Here is a 22,604-nt window from a genome sequence, read left to right as displayed (position 1 = left end):
TCTGTTAGTCAGTTTTTGCAAGGTATGTTTCTATCATATGTGAGCAGAAAACAGCAAATTATGATTTTTAGGCACTGTCACCAAAAAACATCTGTTTTAATGAGATACTTCTTTTATTATTAATCAGCAACACCAGAGCCTGGTGAGGATCCCAGAGTTACAAGGGCCAAGTATTTTATTAGAGATGAATTTCTTGTAAGTATTTCCTTCCTTCCAGTATTTCTTGTGTGATTCTTCTCAAGTATAAGTTCCTATGCACCTTCTACTGATGCAAAACGCTGTCACTTTTTCTGTTCTTTGTATTTAAACATCCACATGGCATAAAATGCCATTACGTTTAAGAGCTTTACTGCCATTTGTTAGCTGCTCTTTGAATATTTGGGTTTTGACATAGTACATAATTAAATTGCAAAAGAATTTATGAAAATTAAGGAACCTCAAATAGAATGAGTGAAGTCCTGCTGTTATTAATGGGGCCAGATTTTTATTCCATGCATTATTTCTAAAGATAAAGACTAATCAAAAGATGCATCATCTGCAAAATATTAATGTTCTTGTCATTATCTTTCCCATTACTGGTCACCTGAAGCTGTAATAGACATAGAATTTTTTAGAATGTTATTACAATTACTTGCAGTGGTGAGCATGGCAATCAAATTGTGGACTCATTTTAAAATGGAACAGAATAAAGTTTTGAGGGAGGCTTTCTCTAAGTGTAAAGCAGGGAATGACGGAGGCAAAATCCCACTTTCTTCATGGACACATTCACTAGGAGTTGTATGGCTGGATATGAATAATAGCACTTTCTTTAGTTCTCGTTCAACTCTGAAATTCCCCAGTATGCAGTGACCTTCTCACTGTATAATTCTGGTCGTTTTAAATGTCATGTTTTAGGTGAGAGAGTGAAAAGTTGTGGGCATTTTGCCACTTACACCCTTTTGAAACACTACTCACACGTACATATCTTAACCACCATTCATCTGAGTTTTGAGAACATGGGGGGTTTTCCCCAGTCAGTTTTATTTTAACCCAGTGTGACTCTCTTCCTTTTAACAGAGAATCAGCACAGCAAGTGGAGATGGAAGGCACTACTGCTATCCTCACTTCACATGTGCAGTGGATACAGAGAACATCCGGAGGGTTTTCAATGACTGTCGGGACATTATTCAGCGCATGCACCTTCGCCAATATGAGTTGTTGTGATGGAGAGCACTTTTTTCTGTGTTTTGGACTCCTTATTAAAAAAAGAAAAAAACCCACCCTCGCCCACATAGGGTGGAAGAGAACTGTTTGAATCTCCCATTGATTTGCACCCCTCAACTTTTTCTCCTTGCTGGACAATAGCAGCACTTCTAAGCTTGCTTCTGTACCCCTCGGACAGTTTGAGATGGCCCCTAACACTTAAAAGGCCATTTCCATGAGGATTCCCTAACACTGTTATTAACAAAAAAGAAAAAAAAAAAAGAAATAAAACCTAATTAATTAAAAGCCCTGAATGTGGAGCACCTGAAAGAATTGGGGATAAAAAAAAAATTAAAACTTAAAACAAAAATTGGGGAGAGAAAACTTTAGGTAATTTAGCACTGTTGTGGGCATAATCATATAACCCGTGATCTCCACTTTCTATCATTCACTGCATCAGACTAAAGAAGGTGCCAAGTCACAGACCAAGTTTGAAGACAGACACTTGAGTTTGGTTCTCTGACTGTAATGTGGCTTTGAACGGAAATACTGACAATTCTACAACAGACCTAGACAGTGCAAAAACCAACTGCTACCTTTCAGAAGGGTATTTTTAAAACCAGTCTTGGTGGTCTAAAGACAACCATGGACATTTATGAATTGAACTGCGTATGGCCTGTGATTGCAGAAAGAGTTAACCACACACTGTTTTCAGTTTGTCCACTGATGATCCCGTCTGCTATAAAAATCATTATCTGGACTGTAGTCCTCACAGTCTTTCCCTTCTTTTTCCTCCCTCCCCTCATTTTTTATTTTACTGCTGGATTATTATTCTTGTACAGACTGTAAAATGTATTATTTTGTACAACTTTATTGAAAATAACTTGTAGAAGATCTTTGTGCCTTGATTATGGCTGTACCTGTACAATGAGCTAAGATGTAAGTATGTTTGATTGCGCTGTACAGCTTTGTCAACCCTATCTGCAGCATTAGCTCAAGGTAGGGAAAATTTATCTGTAGTTTAGTTTTTCTGGTTTATAAAAGAAGGAAAAATACTGTTTAGTAAAAAAAAAAAAAAAGAAAAAAAAGAAAAAAAAAAAGAAAAAAGTACAAATTGTGCAAACTTAACCACTTTAAAAGTGAGGTCTTCAACAAGTGACCAGATGTTGCAGCATCATGCTTTTTAATTTTTAGCTTTAATTCATTTAAATCTCTATCCAAATGCAAAACATGGCTTGTTTCTACATAAACCAAATTTTGCTACAAATTATAAATGTTAGTCTTTGGTCATTCATAGTCCTTTTTGCTAAAGACAAAACCAGAACAATAACAGACGCATAGGGCATCATGCAGGTCTGGTGACCATCTCGAGACTGGGCCAAATACCCCACCAACCTCCACTGACGCTGCGTGGGCATACGACTACCAGAGTGACAAGGTGTGCACTGCCCTTGGATTTGGCCACTGAATTCCAGTTTCAAATGACATTTTTATTTCTCTTTTAATAAAGAGATACTTTAGAACCTTTTTGTTTTATATTAACTATATAAGTAGCTTAAAGTGAAGATGTGTGGATTTTTCTTAAACTTGAATAATTTATGCAAATTATATGCTTAGAACAACATGTGGTACAGTAAAAAGAAAAAAGAGCAAAAATCACTGTAGCAATAAGAGAGCATGTAATTTTAGTAACTACTACACTGCTTTATATTTTATACCTAGGTGTTTTATGTCTCTGTGAGTGTGTTACTTTTTCATGTGTCTAAACCTACATGTACAATTTGTACAGAGTCAGAAATTACAGCTGTAATAACACATCTAGAACAGTGTTAGCCTATATTACTCAAACACCCTGTTCCCCCTTCATTTACACCCCTAAACCGATCTGGATCTTACTGCAGTGACTTCAAAAGGAAAACAAAACAAAAACCAAACACCAAAATACTTGCCTCTTTGCCTTTCACACTAGCTTCCCTCCACCCAAGAGACTGTATTGACTTTCTTTTTTGGGAAGAGGTCCAGTTTAAGTTAAAATTAGGGTGTGGTCAGTGATGTCTGTGCAGCTAGATTTGCTTCAGGTATCAGATGCCTTTTTAATACTAAGAACTGCAACTGTTCTGAATTGTGAGTTTTCATTGCTTTTGTGGCTAAAGTTTTAAATGAAAATTAATCACCTAGTCCATTTTCACATAAAGAGTGGGGATGTGACGGAGTTACTGTCCCATCTCTCTTAATTCAGAATTACTAGTCATCTGCCACAAGACACTAAATCATCTAAAAACTTCAGCTGTGGTTGCTACTCATCTTTTTAAAATGATCTTTCCTGTTCACAGGTTTAGAAAGTTGCCACCTGAACTTGGTAGAGCTGTAGAAGACTGAAAGTAGCCCCCTGCAATTTCAGAATGTATCCAGTGCCTGTAGGATAAGGGCTGGTGTTTCCACTAGATAAAAATGGGATACACATAGTGGAAAGGAAATTCAGTGTGAGCCTTAATTTTAGTTACAGGAGCCAAAATCTTTAATGTAGTGCCAACCCCTTATCTTTTTAAGCCTAGGAGGAGTTGGTGTAAACACCAAATTTACAAATGGGGAAAACCTGTATCGGTGTGAGGAATGTAATCTCTCATCTGAGAGAAACAAAGCACCTCCATTAAGAGGAGGAAAGAAAAAAAGCTTCTTCCTCTAATAATGAGAATGATACATAATAACAATGAGCTATACAAGAGGGCAGCAGTCTAAGAAACCTAAAGCTTTATATGAACAGAAACGTTTAGGAGATGCTTTTTTTTAAAAAAAAGTGAGGAAAAAGGCAATTGTTATGAATATGGTTGAGTTGCACAAGTATGGAGTGTGTGTGTGTCTTAATGTCTCAGTATTGCCTTTGTTAGTCTCTTTATTAGTCCATGCAGTTTGGTGGCCTGGTAAAATGCAAGTCTTATTTTTAACAGCTTTTTTTTTTTTTTAAATACAAAACCATAAAGCTTTAATGCTTGCTATTTAATAAGTAACTGTGTTTTCTTCTGTCTCTAATTTAGTGGCCATAATTTGCAGTTAATTGAACCATTCCAACCTAATGCTTACCCATATTTCCTAGTTTTGTTTTATTTATTTATTTGAACTTCTTGTTTTCATGATCGAGGACGTTCACTTCTGTCTCATTCAATCTGTTTGGAAATTTCTGACCTTTACAGCCAAAACTTAACTCATTCTACTCAGTATTCATCGTGATGCTGAAGTGTAAGATACTTGCAAATGTAAACACTACCACTTTTATTAATAAAAGCAAATACAGTGTTTTAGGGCACATTTGCATCACTGTAGTTGAGGTTGTGTCAGTATTTCCATTGTAAACTCATAGCGGGTCTATATCTTGGCACTAAATTGCCCTAAGCTAAATCTTTGCCATACAAGGCTTCTGCTCAAGCATGATTTGGTGGGTTGGTTTTTAAACAGTTTCCAACACAAACTCTTGTTTCTGTTTTAAGTTCTACAACTGTTTTGTTGGATGGGGGTTGGTTGAAAAAAAAAAAAGCAAACAACAAAAACGACAAACAAACCTGGTTCAAGATTGTTTTTGGCACTTCTGTAACTCAGAAATGGTTTTGATTTTAAAACATAACCTTTGGCAAGCCAGTAACCTACAATATGGTCTGATCACTTTGGGTATTTTGTAAAAATAATAATAAATTGTAGAGATGTTGTGGTTTCAAAATCAGCCACTGTGCATTTGCAGTAACTTATTTCAACCCAAGAACTTTTAGTAATTTGTACATCAGTACACATACTCAGCAGCCAGTGTGACGCAGTAGAATAGTGATAAATCCTGAAGGGTTGTTTGGGTTTTTTTTTTTATAAGGTGGAGAGGTAAATCCACTACAAACTAAAAAAAGATTCAGCTGCCTCTGAAAGCATCAAAACCTGCTCTCAGAGGCTGAAACTGGAGCTCTGTAAGTTGCTGGGAGCAGACTTTGATGCAAAAACAGATGAAGGCATGCTGGATCAGTTGTCATGGACAGGAGCCCTTGGGGCTTATCTTCATTTATCTAAAAACTATTTTGAATCATGGCATTGAGGACAGGTTTTAAGTTAAGAGTGTGTCGTTAACTCCAGAGGAACTGAAGCTCATTCTGTTCCGGTGTGTTGCACATAATAGATACCTGCAGGATAATTTTCTTTTGGTAGTAAATCTATGCACAGAAATGCTAATGTTCCATCACTTCAGCATCTGAGCACCTTGTAATTAGTCATGATGCAGTATTCCTGTAAATGATGTAGGATGTTTTGTATTGTATCCTATTTTCCAATGTCAAAATTTATGTACCAGGAAAAACAAAAAATACAAACATGATTACCCAGGAAATTGACCACAGGTCGGGAGCTAGACCCCGTGACAGCTGAGTACCAGCCCAGTGCCTTAGTGATGATACTGTTGGTGATTGGTGCTATACAAATGTCTAAGACAGATAAAGTCATTGTAAGTTCTAAATTTATGTCATCTGTTCTGGAAGAGAGTAAGTTCTCTTCTCTCCCCAACTGTATCTAATACGCTACGTGTATTTCTAACCATGCTGGCACTCAAAAGACTTCTTCCATGGAAGCAGATGGTAAAATTCCTAACAATTGTAAGAAGCAGGGTCAGGGCCAAGGATTACCACTAGTGGAAATCTCACACAGGAACAAATCCTTATCCCTAAAATATGTGTTGAGTTTGTATAATAGTAACAATATTTACAAGCAAACATCTTTTTGCAGTCCAAAACCAAAACTGTACCCTTCTTCCTCAGCTTGATACTTCTGAAAATTTATCCGTCGGGGAAAAAGTTGTTCTGTTTTACGACAAACTTTGAAGTGTCTTGGTAAATAAAGTAGGCTGCAAAGGGGCTTTCTGAACCTCTGCTGCTGGAAGCCGTTACGCTGAAAAATCTCTCTGGTGACTGACAAGATAGAAATTGCAAGAGTGAACCTATTTTAATCCTGGTCATGACCAGTTAGCTTAGATACTGTGAGTGGATGTGTTTCAGTTAGTAGGTAGGTAGACTGCTTTAGAGTATTTTACTGTATTGCAGAGATGGCTAAAATTCCAGCTGCGAGTACTGGCTTCGTAATTGTTTTCAACCCTGATTCTCAATTTATTAAAAAGTTAAAGCTGCTTTTTACCCTGTCTACTTTTAATGTACTGAGCTGAGCAAAATGGGTGCAGTTTGAAGCACAAGTTTACTCAGACAAGCAGCTTGGGAGGAGGTGGGGAGACAAGCTGATCTCTCACTGCATTAAACATAAAAATAATAAAGGGGGGAGGCAGGGGGTTTCTAACTTCTGGGTCCTGCAGAAAGCCTCATTCTTTGGAAAAGACAGGGAGTTATCTAGGTTAACAACAGCAAGCGCTCGCTGACACCTCTGCAACGAGGGGTAACTGACCAAATACGTAACAGATAATTTTCTTTTTCACAACAACAGAAATACACAAAAAACTCCACCACCAAACCAGAACTTGCAGGTTTTCCTTTTTTTTTTCACCACCACCTCACCCCTCTCCCCCCAGGAAGTCTGTCTCAAAGATCCTTTATTTTAATGACAGTACAAAATACAGCCTTTAAACGTCCCAAATACAGGGAGAATTATACGTTTTTGAGGGAAAAGATGCTGATGTTAGGGGGTTTTATGTAACATAACATGCTTTCTAAGGCTAGGGTACTAGCAGATAAACGTAAGTAAATTCAAAATTAAAATGTGAATGTGTTTCTTCACTTTAATTTACCCAAGTGTTTCATTAAATGAGTTGGCTAATACTTTTTTTTTTTTTTTTCTCTTTTCTTAATATGCAACTACTCAAGTTTGGAGAAAGAACAAGCTTAGGACAGAGGTAGAAATGTTGGGAATTCTCCCAGTTCTGTTATGCAAACTGATGGGTTTAGGCTGTGAATTTTATGTGAATTAATAGTGAAGTATAATGTTTCTATTTGTAGTTTTCTGGTATTTGGTATGACTTTGGAATTGTATCGTTCTTGCAGCTAACACGCTGGAGTGCCAGCAGAGATGAGGCAGAGAGAGGAGCTGCTGTATACAGCTTACGAATGACCACATCAGGCTTGTGACTGTAAGGCTGCTTGGAAAAGGGGCCCCTTCTGGTTTCTGTTCCTACATCATCAGTTTTCTGTTGGCCGGATCAGAAGAGCTTCCGTAACGACAAATGAAGGGGTTGGGTGATAGAACCAAACGCGTGTCTGTGTGTAAGTCCTCCAAGTATTCACACAAGGTACTTCAAACCTGTTCCAAGCTAGAGCCGTAGGAGACAGCATGGCTTTCCTGAAGTGTGTGTGTGTGATGACTCATATGCATCAGTATTTTTAATCTCCATTCTATTCTTTGGTCAAAGGCACAACATCCAAAATGAAGTAAGATTTCATGAAGGTTTTGGTGCTGACTTTGAGTTCTGTTTCCCACAGGGCAAAACTGCTGGGCTACAAAGGTTCATCTGTGTAAGACAGTCTGGAAGCCCAGTGCTGCCACAAGCAAGGGCTCTTGTTAACCTATTTGTAATTCAAAACGGGGCAGCTTACAACCAATTGTTCTGTCCAACATCACAGTCCAAAAACTGCTGCCTTTGGATGCAGCTATTTGGTCCTGTCCTCATACACACACACACACACACACACACACCCCTGCTCTTACAACGTATATGGTTGAAAAGAGAGAATGGAGCAGCTATGAAAGGAAGTTTTGAGACCACCTCGCTGAAAGTTCCAAGGAACTAGGGAAAGCTAGGTAAGCAAGACTCCTAAATTCATCACCTTGGGCACTGAAAAATATATTTATGGGGGAAATTCTTCATTCCCCAGGTAAGTGACCCAGTTTGGGATCTTTATACAAATTTTCAAGGGCAGAGAATATATTTATCTAAAAGGGCAGGACGCCTTCAGCTAAGGAACTGCAAAAAATGCACTTCCTACATGCATTACAGAACTGGGAGATACTTCAGTGAAGTTTAAGTTTAATGATCAGTATGCAAATAACTGGAATTGGCTTTGAAGCAAGAAAATACTGCCACTATAGGCTCATCTTGGAAAGAACTTGGGGCATTGTGAGTCTGTGCTTTTAAGCAATCCACAGTGTATAAATACAGATCCAACTTTTAAGTTGATGTTTGAAGGAGGCTAGAATGACATTATGTTGGCAACCTAAAAACCACCTTGTTTTGTCCCAGAATGCTTCTCCGTTACTTAGCAAAGTGTTGTGGTGGTCAATGTCGGGAATAACACTGTTACCAGTAACTGAATCTCGAGGTAGAAACAAAAATGCTTAATCTTGAGGTTCTGCTTGAGAAGGAAAAAATCTTTAGCCACAACTCATTAGCTTAACTTGATGCTGCTTTAATTTCCTACTCAATTTGAAAGCTATTACTTTATCTCTAGTTGAATGTACTGGCTGATTTGTAAAGGGCTAACGATTACAAAATACAAATTCATGCTAAAAGAATTTGTAGAGGGCAAGCAGCAGAGGTAATTAGCATACAAAGAATGCCAGGGTGGATAATTTTACATGAATAAAAGGCAAACAGTTTTGCTGGAAGTCGGCTCTTCTGTTTGGGATTTTTCTTTCTTTCTAGGAAGGAACCAAATGAAGTTCGATGATTTAATTAGCTGTATTATATTCAGCCCTTCTTTAGGTAGGAAATCTTGAAGCATAGTTCTTAAGTAATTTGCTCAAAAATCAAGCAACAAATTTTGGTGGTTGGGTGGAACTGAAACTTGAGCATTTGATGCTTGGTTTATTGTTTACTCCCTTAGAGGAGCCATTCTCAAGCGTCATGAAACCTTCATGTCTGTTTAAAAAAAAAAAAAAAAGTGGCTAGTTTTCCACATTTCTCTAGATCTGGCTCTTCTTCACACACCTACTTTCCAGGATGCCTTTACTGCTGCTTCAAAGCATGCAGCAGAGACTCCGAGGCTGGCCTTCACAGTATACTTATTTGGCTCAAAATTTAATCTTTAATATGCTCACTGCTTCCGCGAAATCTCATTAGATGGGAATTGCGACTCGTTATTTTACATACAAAAGGTCATCAAATAGCCATTTAGGGGAAAATTCCTTGCACTCATTTGCTGGATAATAAAATCTTCACGACATTCTGGTAAATCTAAGTGCTTTTATTTATGAACATTTCACCAAAACTTTGTAAACCCCAAATCCCTATGGGAGAACATAGTTACACCCAAGAAGACAACCAACATTGTTCCCGTTCAAAGTTGTAAAAGTTTAGTTTGCAAAATCAGTTTCTGGTATATTTAGTGTTTCATCACAGTGTAAATGATGCCTTGAAACTGTTGGTTCTGATCTGAGTTTGCCTGTGGTTTGTTGAAGCAGGGAAAGCTTTGATATTGCAATTTGTCTGCAAAGGGCTATGCAGCGAATGTCTGGTTCTGTTACAGGTCCCTGGTTTTCTCCTCAAGGAAAGTTGAAAGTAAGTTCATTCTTTATATATTAAAAAAAATACATATCCTGTTACTGCAATCAAAATAAAGAGATACAAATATAGAAAGACAAAAGAACTTCCAGTTTTAAGATTCAGACACTGAAATTACTAGTATCATCAATGTCAAATACCACTATGTCTCTCACTGGCAGCTGGTGCTGTGAACTGTTCCCTTTTCCTACTCAACTAAGCAGTAAGTTTCATAGCATAATTACCATTGAAATCCTACAAGTCCAACTGTTGTCACTAGACAAAACTTTTACCTGCTCTGAAAATGCCTTATTGAAGCTAAGATGTACTGTTGTAGGCCACAGGCTCCAGGCACAATGAAATTCTCCAGACTGAAGATCCAAATATCCTGCCTAGGAGATGCACAGCAAATTTGAGTCACGGGAAGGAAGCCTCTCCTACCTATATAAAGATATCTGTCATAAAAAAGCATATTTATTTGAGCCTTCTGTAAAGAATTAGGATCTTCTCTTAAGCCTCACAAAGTCTCAGCTTTGTGTTTTCCCATCCAGTTTCACTGAGTTAAGTTCTGGACTCACTTCTCCACTTCTAAATTTTCTAAGCCTTGTTAGGGTTATACAATTGTTACTTTGAAATCACCTTCAGAGAACTTGTCCTACATCTTGTAACGCTGTACATCGTTTCAAGCCAAAAAAAAAAATTGCTGATGAAGCCCAGGAGGTGTATGGATTTTTCTTCTTCAACCTTCAGAAAATACTTTTTCTATCTTGATTTGGGATAGATTCAGTTCAGGTCCAATATTTTCTTAGGAGTTTTGACTGGTTAATCACACTATCTGTTCTGAGTACGCTATTATTTTCTGATGTCTGAGATGGAAATTGCCCACTAACTAAATGGAGGTAAGCCAAAAACTTTTTCTCAAGGATATTCCGTTGGCCTCCAGCCCCAGCCTGTCACTTCACTTCAAGTTCTTTCCTCATAAAAAATGGCCAATGCTTCCATAAGCATTGAAATGTTACCTCGCTGTCTTCCTGACTGCAGGCAATCGCCTAGCACAGGTAGGGAATGTGTCCATTGTGCCTCTACTTCAATCCATGCCTTTGATTCTGAAAAAGTGTCCTTCCTTTCTGTTGGCAGAGCAAGAAGAACGTTATCCTGGGCTGACAAAACCATTGATGTATGTTTCAGAAAGGGTTGCTTCACCACTGTAGGGCAGCATATGACAGCACAGCTCCTACTGCCCTGCAGTTGAGGCAGTGCTGTGTATTTTCTATAATGAGATTTTAAGTTAAGCAAGCCCTTTAACTAAGTACAGTGACCGTGCTTGAACAAGAACCATGTCTCTTGAAGATCCTATGACAACTTTTTTCTGAACATGGTTTTTTGGCCTTTCCTACCAACCGATTTCATGGACTGCACGGAACACTATGTAATCGCTTTTTACTATTTTTCAGTTAGGAACTGAAGGAGAATAAAGGATCTTTAAATAATTAATCAGCAATGCCCTTGGCTGCCCTCCAAATCCCAGAACACACCCTCCCCATCCCCTTTCTCACAGTTAAACTCTTACACAACTGAAGAACAGGAGTCGGTCTGAGGAGAGACAAAGGGACTCTGTGTCTTTTGCATGGCCTCCATTTCAACAATGCCAATCTCCTCGCCCAAGGTCACATTGTAGGATCAGTTTTCATTTAAGCCCTACCCCGCTTCGTTTGCCTGTAACGTTCTAGTCCCTCCCTTCGCTGGGGGCCCTCTGGACCTGTTGCCTTGGGCCTGCACCCCAGCTCTGCCAGCCCCCTTTGGGACCACCTGTCTCAGCACCCCCAAGGAGGGCGATACCAGGGTCCTGAGGTCAGCACAGCCACCACTCTGGGGATCCCGCTCCATGTGCAGGGGACCAAATCCTGCGCAGCATCCTGCCCTGCATGCTCACAGACGGCCCAAGGGCCCCGGGAATGGGAAGGGGGAACCCCTCTGCCGCCGCCAAGGGAGCCGCTTATGGCAATGCCAGCAGTGGCATCTGGAGGGACTACAGTGGGTTTAGTGAGAATTTTGTAGATCAAAGACTTCAGGATTTTGTCTTAGGCTAAAAGTAACCCATGGAAAAATTTGTTTGCGATAAGAAAAGGCAGAAATGTTATTTAGTGTTATTCTCTGGCAAGTTTTGGGTACGCAGTTACACCAGTGCTGACCCTAACATTTCCCCCCTCACATCTGGCCCTCAAATCTTACCGTTTCCATTCCACCAAAGTTACCTTTCCCATTCTTTACCTTTTTTTCCCCTCCTACTTGTTAGCTTTTGAGTTCTACCATCCTCGCCATCAGCTCGCTGCCACCGTTAGCCCCCCTCACGCCCCGGACGCGGGAGCGTCTCCCGCCGGGTTTCCCCCCTCCTCGGCCCCGCCGCGCTGGGGGCCGGGGGTGCGGGGCAGGGAACTTTGCTGTCACCGTTCCCTGGGCTGCTTCTCCCCGCCGTCTTTCGTTGTGTCCCCTCTGACGGCCACCTGCCGTGGCGCCCCGGCAGTGCCTAACGGGGCAGGGCTGCTCGGGCGGGGCCCCGGCACGCCGCCTCCCGGCACCGCCACCGGGCCGTATTTAGCGTTTCCGTGGTTTATTTTACCCGCCGCTGCCGGGCGGTCTCAGCCGTAACTCACCGACACCCGCCGCCGCCAGCTCCGGCCAGGCAGCGGCCGCCCCGGCGGCACGGGCCGCGCTGCCACCGGCTGCCGTTAGCTCGCCGGGGGCGGGGGACACCCGGGGGGGCACCCACCGCCCCGAGGCGGCACAACGGTTCCGGGTGCCAAGCCACGGCCTCCCCTCGCTCCCAGCGCCGCCGCCGCGGGCCCTCGCCCGGCCCGGCCCCGCCCGCCGCTCCGCCCTCCCGCCGCCCGCCATTACGCGCCGCTCCGCCCCGGGGGCGATCGCGGCCTGGTCCCGGCCGCCGCCGCGGCTCCTTCGGCGCGGGGCGGGGCGGGGGCAGCCATGGAGGACGCGGATTACTTCGAAGGCAGCGCGGCCGAGTGGGGCAGCGAGGCGGACGGGGGGACGGTGAGCGCGGGGCTGCCCGGTGCGCGGCGGGAGCCGGCGGCTCGGCGCGGGCCTGTGGGGCGGAGGGGCCCCGGGGGTGCCGCTTGGGTGCGCGGAGGGACTGCCGGGCCCTCCCGTTCCGCGGGCGGGGGGCGCCGCGCCCGGGGCTGAGGCGGGAAGCAGCGGGCGGGCCCGGGTTGGCGCCTGGTCCCTGAGGCGCCGCGCGTGCCGGGCAGCGGCGGGCCCGGGGCGAGCTGGGGCCTGCGGGCAAACCCGGCCCAAGTGCGGGGGCGCGGGCGGAGCCGGGCCGGGCGCTGACTCGACTGTGCTTAAGAATAGCAAGACGATGAGGATGGGGAGGGAGAAGATGATGCCGAAGTCCAGCAGGAATGCCTGAAGAAATTTTCAACCCCTGACTATATAATGGAGCCCTCAATATTTAACACGTTAAAGAGGTGAGTGTGGGTGTGGCCTTACGTGTGCGTTGTGCATCTTACCTGTGTGACTGGTGCAGTGTTGTCACATCGCGCGGAAGCATGTCTGGAAATGCGTAAAAGTCATTATTCTTTTCCTTCTGTTTAGAGTTCAGTTGGTTGGTTTATTTTTAATATGACTTTCAAATAGTTCTTTTGTCATCCTTCCATCAGGTATTTCCAAGCAGGAGGTTCTCCAGAGAATGTTATCCAGCTCCTCTCTGAAAACTACACTGCAGTGGCACAGACTGTAAATTTGCTGGCAGAGTGGCTCATTCAAACAGGTACAATAAGCGATACGGTGTAGTTTGCATCTGTGGCCTTTGTTTTGTCAGAAATGCCTTAATTGGCGGCAAATTTGATCATACTCGGGAAGTGGATCATTATAAAATTGTCATCATGTATGTGACTAAACTTTTTATAATATGTTTATTCCACTTGTAGAATAAATGAAGTAGTCTTGATGAATGCTTTGAAATGCTCACAAACTATCGTAAAGGGTAATCTAGTTGAAGCAACTACATAAATTTTAGTTTTTGTTTTCATGCACAAGGGCAAGGGTACTGTTCGTGACACCTGATGTTGATGGTGTTAGCAGTGTTTGATATTTTGTACTAGTTATTGTATAATAAATCTTGAAAAAATAAGTAACTAGTTATTGTTCCCTTTCAGTGGATCAGTGGTTAGACAGAAGGTTCTTATACAGATGCCTGTATTCTCTGAAACAAGAATTCTATGTTACCAGTCTGCTTATGAATTCTTAAGCAGCCTTTTGCAAGATGCATTTAGCATTTCTTGTGGTGCCTTTGTCCCTTAGCCAGTATAACCTTTTGTTTACAAATCATCAGTTGCTACCCTCAGATCTTCAGAAATGTAGAACTACTTTGTGTGCTGTACTATCAAAGCTACTGATAGCCAACACATTAAAAGGATGGACTATAGCCCGTAGTGAGGCGGGTTTGTGGACCAGCCTTAGTAATCCCTTTCGTGTTCTAGGTAAATGTGCATTTTGGTATTGTGTCCAGTAATAGTCTTGTGAGATGACTGATGAGGAGGGCAAGAGAAAAGGACTAGTGTGACCTGCTTGGGATCCTAAACGGTCTGCGTTTAGGAAAAAAGATTGAGAATCTGTAAATCTGTAGCAGTATGGCTTGATAGTAGAACTGGTGGCTCTCTTCTCATATTCTCTGTGTTGATACATTCCTGAGTAGTTTCTGTTCTCATTGAAAAACTTAAGATGTTGCTGCCATGTTTGATTAGATTGCATCTGCCAAATTTTTTATTCCTTCTATACAGGTGTTGAGCCAATGCAAGTTCAGGAGACTGTAGAAAACCATTTAAAGAGCTTACTTATCAAGCATTTTGACCCTCGGAAAGCAGATTCCATCTTTACAGAGGAAGGAGAGGTGTGCGTGGAATCCGTGTTGCTATCTCCACATGAGTGGATCCTACATAGACTCCTTCATCTGATGAAGTAGATGGTGGGGGAAGGGAAACTGCATCTTCAAAGCTCTTTGGTTAAGAAACAGCTGGTTTTAGAAAATCAACTGTATCTCACTGGAGTCCTCAGAGGCTTAGAGAACTTAGAAAATGAATGCATCCTCCTATGTAATAAAGTTCTATATAATCCTTGCAGGACTCCTGAGAGGTAAAATGCTGACTTTTAATGATCTTGACAACTAGTTATTCTTACATTTCTCTCTGTTGCACTAATCTTTTTAGACTCCAGCGTGGCTTGAGCAGATGATAGCACATACTACATGGAGAGATCTCTTTTACAAGTTGGCAGAAGCCCATCCCGACTGTTTAATGCTTAATTTTACTGTGAAGGTAGTATACTCAAGTCTGACAGATTAGAATATCCATTAAAATAGCTAATTTTTCTGGCATCAGATATTGGCTATGATCTTGCCTGTACCTTTTACGTATTCTTACTTGTACTACTTATTCAAATGTCAAAACAGTACAAGTACACGTTGCTGGGAGGAATTGTGTTACAAGTTACACGTAGTAAGTGTAGTTTCAGAGTCTGAAGTACTGATTTTTGAATTGTTTGTTTTGTTTTGTTTTGCTGTTTTTTGGGGTTTTTTCTCTCCTTTGGTCTGTATTTGAAAATTCTGGATTTGTGGTGCAGTGGAACATTTCAGTCAGTTTTGTATGATTCTGCAACAGGGAAGGAATGTTACCTCTTGCTGTGCTCTGAAATACCTTTATGGTTTACTTTCTTTTTGCTAAGTCTTAATTGTTTTCCATTTCTGTAGTCTGAAAGGTGAATGTGAATTCCAGTAAGTGTATGCAGAGGCAAATCTTACATTCTGTGTGTACTTCTAAACTTGTTAGGGTATCTGAAATATAAATGTAAATAATACAAGTTTTCTGTGATGTTTTTGTTTTTATAGCTTATATCTGATGCTGGATATCAAGGGGAAATAACTAGTGTTTCAACAGCATGTCAGCAGCTAGAAGTATTTTCCAGAGTCCTGCGTACATCTCTGGCAACAATCTTAGATGGAGGTGAAGAAAACCTTGAAAAAAACCTCCCTGAGTTTGCTGTAAGTTTTTTTTTTTTTTTTTTTTTCTTGGCGTTCATTTGGGTTTTTTTTTCTATGGAAAGAAAACAGTATTTTTCTTTCTGGTTAGGATGTAAAGGTCACTGTAGGAATGTATAGAATCTTGAACATGTTATAAAATCTTATGAACAGAAGGTACATCTGAGTTAAAAAAAATAGAAATTTATGGGTTTTGATCATTCTGTGACCAAGAATTCCATGGGTTGCTTACGTCACACTTCTTACATTTATTAAATGGATTGTAAAAAGGTGAAGGTAGAACTGTTGTCTCTCATTTAATGCAGGATCTAAGGATCAGTCTACTCAATCCCCTAGTAAATGAAAATAATTCCTTTATTATCTGCATCAGTGTGAAAGCTGCCATCTGAGTCAACCCCACATATGTTCTGTGTTGTGAAATAGCATGAGTTTCAGATGGCTTTGTACTTCTGCTTTTTTAAATATTGCTGAGAAAGTACTGAATATAAGTAGGATGAATTTCCCCTCAGTTTTGCCATTGATGAAACAAAGTTCTCAGCGTAGCCATTTCTTCTTGCATGGTATCAATGCATAGTGATACTATGCTTTTCTGTGCTTTTTTCTTTGCTGTTGGGTTTTTGGTTTTCTTGTCCAGTTGTTGTGGGTCTTTTTCCTTTGATTAATAGATTGCAGTGAAATCTTTTGCCATCACAGCAATGTAATCACAGAAGCATACTTGCATGTTTCTTGTTGACTGGTAAGATTTTTGATGCATGCTTTCACAGAAGATGGTGTGCCATGGAGAACACACATATCTTTTTGCTCAATCTATGATGTCCATATTAGCTCAAGAAGAGCAAGGAGGGTCGGCTGTCAGGCGGATTGCTCAGGAGGTTCAGCGATATGCTCATGAGAAGTAAGTGGGAGTTACATTATTAGTGAAATGTAAGTCACTGAACTTGTAAACTGCTGTCTCTTGCTCCTTCTTGATTACCTTGCAAAAGGAGAATTCTTAGCTGCAACAGAGCAGTTCTAGTAGTAAGCTTTAATTCATAGAACGGAAAAGTTCAGTGTCCTGTATCAGCAGACCTGAAATCAGAGGAGCAAAGAACGAAAGTTTCTGTCTGTTTAAAAATACCTTTTTTTTTTAAAAAAAAAAATTTAATCTGTGAACATGCTAGAGACAAAAAGGGGAAATGCAGACCTGTTTCTATAATTACCAGGATAAGGGGTTCTGCTCAAAGACGTTACATTCAGTAGGGTGTGTCCTGTTGACTCAGTGAGGCTAGAACTAAAATGTCTGAATTAAGAAAATAAGTTGCTATGTATGTTTGCTCTTCACCTAGAGGCCATGATGCCAGTCAGATCACTTTAGCATTGGGTACTGCAGCCTCCTATCCTCGAGCATGTCAGGCTCTTGGTGCGATGTTGTCTAAAGGAGCTCTGAATCCAGCAGACATCACTGTCCTGTTCAAAATGTTTACAAGCATGGACCCACCTCCAGTAGAACTGGTTAGTAGTTATCTTTTTTAACCTCTGAAATTCACCTGTGTTACAACAGCACTCAGAAATGTGAGATGGTCTTCTGCTAAGTGCTGTACCAACGCAAAACAGAAGTTAACACTCAGGCTTATCCCCGTGTAATTTTAGGTATTGTCTAAATGCGAAGCTACTACTTGTACTCTGTTTTGCATTAGATATTTGCATACCTTCTTGATCTTTTTTGTGTGGAGTTTTTTTTCCTAATCATTCCAAGTTGCCTTTTCCCATATAATTAAAGAACTCCTCAATAGAAGGTAAAGATGGCAAGGAATTAATTAACTTTTAATGAAAAATATATGTATAAAACCCCCACAACCCAAACTAAGCCACCCAGTTTAGCAACTTGTTTATAAGGAGGCCTAAATGGCGCATTTCACATTTCTCACTGTCTTGTTCTAATGTGGGTTCTGGTAACAAATGGTGACATTTAGATACTTTATTAATATAGTCTGTAACTCTGTTTGTTTCCCCCACCATCACCTACTGTCAGAAGTTTAGGTGTCTTCATAAAGCTCTCACCTACTCTCAAGGGATTATCTCTCTTTCTGTGTGAGGTATATCAGATGCAGAAATGGTATTTTTAGTCACCTTTCATAATTCTCAGGCTCTAATGAACCATTCATTTTCTTCACAGATTAGAGTACCTGCCTTTCTGGACCTCTTTATGCAGTCACTGTTTAAACCAGGTGCTAAGATCAACCAGGACCACAAACATAAATACATTCACATACTGGCATATGCAGCGAGTGTAGTAGAGATGTGGAAAAAGGTAACGTTCAGTTCTGTGAATAACATTGTTTTTACCTACAGTGACCTGACTGTGCTCAGGAAAATGTATGGTTGTGAAGTTGCTCAGTTTTAAAATAATACATCCAGCTTGGTTTACTTAGTTTAATATAAAACGTTTCTGACTTCAACTGAAATGACTAAAATTATAGTACTGTTTGATCACTAGTGTCTACAAAAGTCTGACTGCTCCGAGTGAATTTGCTCACCTCCCCCCAAAGGCTATCAGTAGCAGTTCTGTGCTACTAGACCTGTATGTGCCTTTTCAGAGGAAAAGGAGTTTGCTTTATTTAATTCCTTAAGGATCAGTTAGCCACTTTCATAGAGTCAAACATCCTTGTACTTCATCCCAATGAGAATTAGTTCTGAAACTTGCATTTGAGTCTAGATTTTGAGAAACATGATGTAATCTTAGGCCTATCACAGGTTACAATTCCTTTCCTTAAATAGCCAAAAGCATCGGTATGTTGACAACTGTTGCATTCAAACTTTGCAATTTTTCAGAACAAGAGGGTCAGCATAAACAAGGATGAACTCAAGTCAACTTCAAAAGCCATTGAAACTGTTCACAATCTCTGTTGCAATGAGAACAAAGGAGCATCGGAGTTGGTTGCAGAACTGAGTACACTCTATCAGTGCATCAGGTGAGCAGAGAGACTGGTCCCAAGCTCCAGCTGTTGCAAGGAAAGTATTAGTTAGGACATGCAGTACCGCTAAAGGGAAGTACCTTTGCGGACCACTCTGTGAGAACATCCTTATTGCAGAATATGTGAAGGTGTGGTCTTGAAAGTAGTTTTCAAAATTCTCTATCTGACTCTTTGGAATCTCTCTCATGAGGACATAAGTTCTGGCTCTCACTGAGAACTTGTCTTTCTTGTGTCACAGAATGTGCTTTTCTCTGCCACTGGAAAAAGATGACAGATCGCTTTGTCTTCCTAATAAAGCTTTCCCAGCAATAGATGTGTCTTTTTTTTCTCCTCTTAAAAGTATGAAATAGCAGGACTGAATAAACTGGAATAAACTTGGAGTGTACATCAGTTTTGTTGCCTATCTTTTGTATTTTGTGCTGAGCAGGGGAGTGTCTTTGTAGAACAATTTTTGTCCAGCTTCCCCCCCGCCCCCCAGCCAATGCTCCTGTGCTAAAGTGATCTCTTTTTCTACAGGTTCCCGGTGGTGGCAATGGGTGTATTAAAGTGGGTTGATTGGACGGTGTCAGAACCACGGTATTTCCAGCTGCAGACAGATCACACTCCAGTTCATCTGGCATTATTGGATGAGGTAAAAGTGTACATATAAAACCTTGCTGGAAAGTAAGAAAAGTTTTGATGCTCATAACTGGAATTACATCCAGTTCACTGAGTAGCCTTCACTTTCAGTAAGTAGGTATACAGAGATGAATCTGTTGCTATCCAGAGTTAATGATTTGGTTTTGTCAGCTCAGCATTATTTACCCTAGGGAAACGTAGGCATCCGAGAAAGCAATGGTGGAATACTTTTCTAAAAGACCGTTACATCAGGCACTGTACATCACTGTAAACTTAGCTAATAAACACTGGTGCATTGGGTTTTAAATTGAAGTTCTGAGGCTCTAACTTTACTGTATTCTTTGCAGATTAGTACATGCCATCAGCTGCTTCATCCCCAAGTTCTACAACTTCTCGTCAAGCTCTTCGAAACAGAACATTCGCAGCTTGATGTAATGGAGCAGGTGATTCTCAAAGGATTCGGTATTTGTGTTCCTTCGTGTTTGTGACACTTACTCAAGATAATAGCTTTTTTTCTGTCTCAGCAGTTTTAAGAGTTTAATTTAGGAACATGGTTATGGTTAAAATGCACGTAGCAGATATTGAATCAGTAAGAATGAGCAATAAAAACTGCACACTTTTGAGAGGAAGTTCTAACCTGTTGGTTCTTCCCTCCCCATGCCGTCAGCTGGAATTGAAGAAGACTCTCTTGGATAGAATGGTGCACTTACTCAGTCGAGGTTATGTCCTACCTGTTGTCAGCTATATCCGCAAATGCCTGGAGAAGCTGGATACAGACATCTCTCTCATCAGATACTTTGTTACAGAGGTCAGCAGAAAAATTGTGTTTACTAACATACAGAATGAAACTTTAGTATCAGTTGTATGTGTTTGGATATTAAATCAGCTTGCCTCAGATTCAAAAATATTTCAAGATTCGAGATTGGATTCTGAGAAATGTATGTAGTATCAGTATTTGCTAGGATGTGGCTTAGTCCTACTGACTCCTGACTTCTGAAAGTATTATGGTACTGGATAGTGGACCACAAGAATATATAATTAATTGTCTGGAGAACAAGGGGTCTTAAGTGCAACTGACTGTATGCTTTCAAGACTAGTATCGTAAATTAAAAATTACCCTTAACGACCCCTCTAACTGGAAGAATAATCCATTTTTGTCTGCTGCTTCAGGTGCTAGATGTGATTGCTCCTCCATATACCTCAGACTTTGTACAGCTTTTTCTTCCTATCTTGGAGAATGAAAGTATTGCAGGTACTATTAAAACAGAAGGCGAACATGATCCTGTCACTGAATTTATAGGTAAGTCACAGCTATTCCTTGTGTACCTGCTTCTGTTGGTGTTTGTTACAACTTGAAAATAGTGTTTAGGAGGAGGATTGCTAAAAATAGGAATGCTTGCCAGATGTTTTTATAGATAACTTCCCTTTTAGGGGCCTGTGTTTAGCAATTTTCCTGTAATCAAGAATCTCTGGGTAGTAGTGAGGAACTTGGAGACAAATACTGCCTTTTGAGAACTAGCATTGTAGTAAGGAAAGGATAGGAAGGGAAATAGTCGTCGTAATACACTCCTACCCTAAAACAAAAACATCTGTCCGGACCCTAAAATCCTAATTATATTTATATAATGCAGAAAGCCACATGCAAACAGATAAATCAGAGTAATGTACTGAACACTTTCTTTCACTTTTTTCTTTTAAGCTCATTGCAAATCTAACTTTATTATGATGAACTAAACAGTGGAAAATATCAAGAATGCAGACCATATGATCACTACTTTGCCAGGCTCTCCACCATTAAGGTTCCATGACTGGGCAACACAGCAGCAAAAAAACCCCAAAACCTCCAACAAAACCCAAAAAAATCCAAAACAAGGAAGAAGGGGTCAAAGGGCATTTGTTTGACTTGCATGGTGACCTTGAGCTTCATATCAGAGGACTGTTGATGTACTTTGGAAAATGGAATAATACTGAAGGGTTTTCTGTTACACAAGTTGGTATAAATCTGAATATTCTGAAAGCGATAGCAGGAAAGAAACAGATTTATTTCAAAGAATGTTATTTTGGTTACTTGCAGAGTTTGTCACTGATCCTTTGTGTAATAAATAAAACCTGAAGAATACGGAAGGTAGTTCCTACTAAAAACACTTTGCAGTTCTTTGAAGACTAGATCTCATGCTCTAGGTTTTGATGTTGTGACTTGTGAAAAAGGAGTTTGTGTGTTAGCTCTGTGCTGCAGAGAAGCTGCAATGCCTCTTTCTTACCTTTGCATTATACTAGAGTTCTAAATGTCCTACGTATTTACTGCTATGAAGCAAACTTTGTGTAACAGAAGTGGATTTGTAACGGTCAAAGTTAGTTTTATATTAACAGATTATTCCTATGTGAGTGTGTTATCTGTCAGAATCTATTTTTTTGTTAAATAGAAGCATCCAGTGTTACTGGTAAGTTTCATTACCATGTCAGAATTCTGCTCTCCAAAAATATGAATATGTGAATTATTTCATTACTGCTTGTTGTGCTCGGTTTTTATACTTCTCTACTCTTTCCTGGTTGATGCCAAACAGTGGGGGGTACACCCAAGATTATAATTTACCTTTAAATAAAGGTTTTCTCTTTTCCAGAGGTTTCTTTCATTAAGACCACTCTTTCTTTCTGTTCATTGGGCTGGATTTCTCTTTGTGCAGGCAAATACTGTTTGTTTAAAAGTGAGGGGTAGAGACAAGCACATCTGTTTCTGAAGAACCTGCTTTCTAAAAGATGCTGATGTTGTAAGTCCTAACTGCCTGTAAATGTAAGAAGGGAATCACTTTGTTCTTCTCTGTTGCCAGTACTTCATGACTGGGAACTCTTAAGCTGCTATGGTAATTCTTGAGACAGTAGCCAACTGTATAGATTCTTTACTCCTCATGAAAAGGATTGCATTTTCCTTTTCTTCAGCTGGTCCCTCACCTACGTACTTCACAGTGACTGAGCTTACCACAGCACCACTTACGGTGCTCTAATCAACCTAAAGCACCGCCTTTCTGAAAGGGGCAAAACTTGCTCCTGCAGCAGCTGTTCTGAACATCTTTGCATATCTTTGAATAGAAGATGTACTGTAATTCTAGCTGTTGCTGTTTAAACTGGTTCGAGACTTGTTTTTCATATTTTAAGTAGAACTGGTGTACAAGTTTGGCTCTCTGTAGCTCCTGACCTCCTTTCTTTGTGGAATTAACTGCAGAAACATTTTGCTCTATAGAGTTTTATTTTGAGACATAACCCTGCATCATCTTTTATTGATAATCAAGAGCATTGTTCCTGTCCCTATTGCAAATTTGCCAGCAATTTAAACAAGGTATACTTTTGCTTTCCTCTGTAT

At 40.5% G+C, this 22,604-nt stretch overlaps 2 protein-coding genes across 4 annotated transcripts in view; both read left to right on the top strand.

Moving 5' to 3' along the window:
* GNAS (GNAS complex locus) overlaps window positions 1-4,740 on the top strand; it is a 158,361-nt gene extending 153,621 nt beyond the window's left edge. For both annotated transcript variants that reach the window (XM_037402750.1, XM_037402748.1), the window contains 2 exons: window positions 128-195; window positions 1,057-4,740. In XM_037402750.1, the coding sequence (XP_037258647.1) occupies window positions 128-195; window positions 1,057-1,203 (215 nt within the window). In that variant the 3' untranslated portion in view covers window positions 1,204-4,740. The remainder of the gene's footprint in view (window positions 1-127; window positions 196-1,056) is intronic.
* A 7,782-nt stretch (window positions 4,741-12,522) lies between these two features.
* Window positions 12,523-21,868, top strand: NELFCD (negative elongation factor complex member C/D). Of its 2 annotated transcripts, none has more exons than XM_037402746.1 (15): window positions 12,523-12,673; window positions 12,992-13,107; window positions 13,300-13,409; window positions 14,422-14,531; window positions 14,848-14,955; window positions 15,525-15,677; window positions 16,439-16,569; window positions 17,000-17,165; window positions 17,830-17,964; window positions 18,486-18,625; window positions 19,145-19,259; window positions 19,594-19,689; window positions 19,914-20,054; window positions 20,417-20,546; window positions 20,946-21,868. In XM_037402746.1, exons 1-15 carry the CDS (start codon window positions 12,608-12,610, stop codon window positions 20,978-20,980), a joined length of 1,752 nt encoding a protein of 583 aa, XP_037258643.1. In that variant the 5' UTR covers window positions 12,523-12,607; the 3' UTR covers window positions 20,981-21,868. The 2 variants fall into 2 exon arrangements, with proteins under 2 accessions (XP_037258643.1, XP_037258644.1); XM_037402747.1 differs by having other exon boundaries at window positions 12,569-12,673; window positions 12,987-13,107.
* Window positions 21,869-22,604: the final 736 nt, after the last annotated feature.

Source organism: Falco rusticolus, chromosome 10 (genome assembly GCF_015220075.1).
Source record: "Falco rusticolus isolate bFalRus1 chromosome 10, bFalRus1.pri, whole genome shotgun sequence".
Lineage (NCBI taxonomy): Eukaryota > Metazoa > Chordata > Aves > Falconiformes > Falconidae > Falco > Falco rusticolus.
The sequence above is the reverse complement of the archived record's forward strand: the minus strand, read 5'-3'. Positions and strand labels throughout refer to the sequence as shown.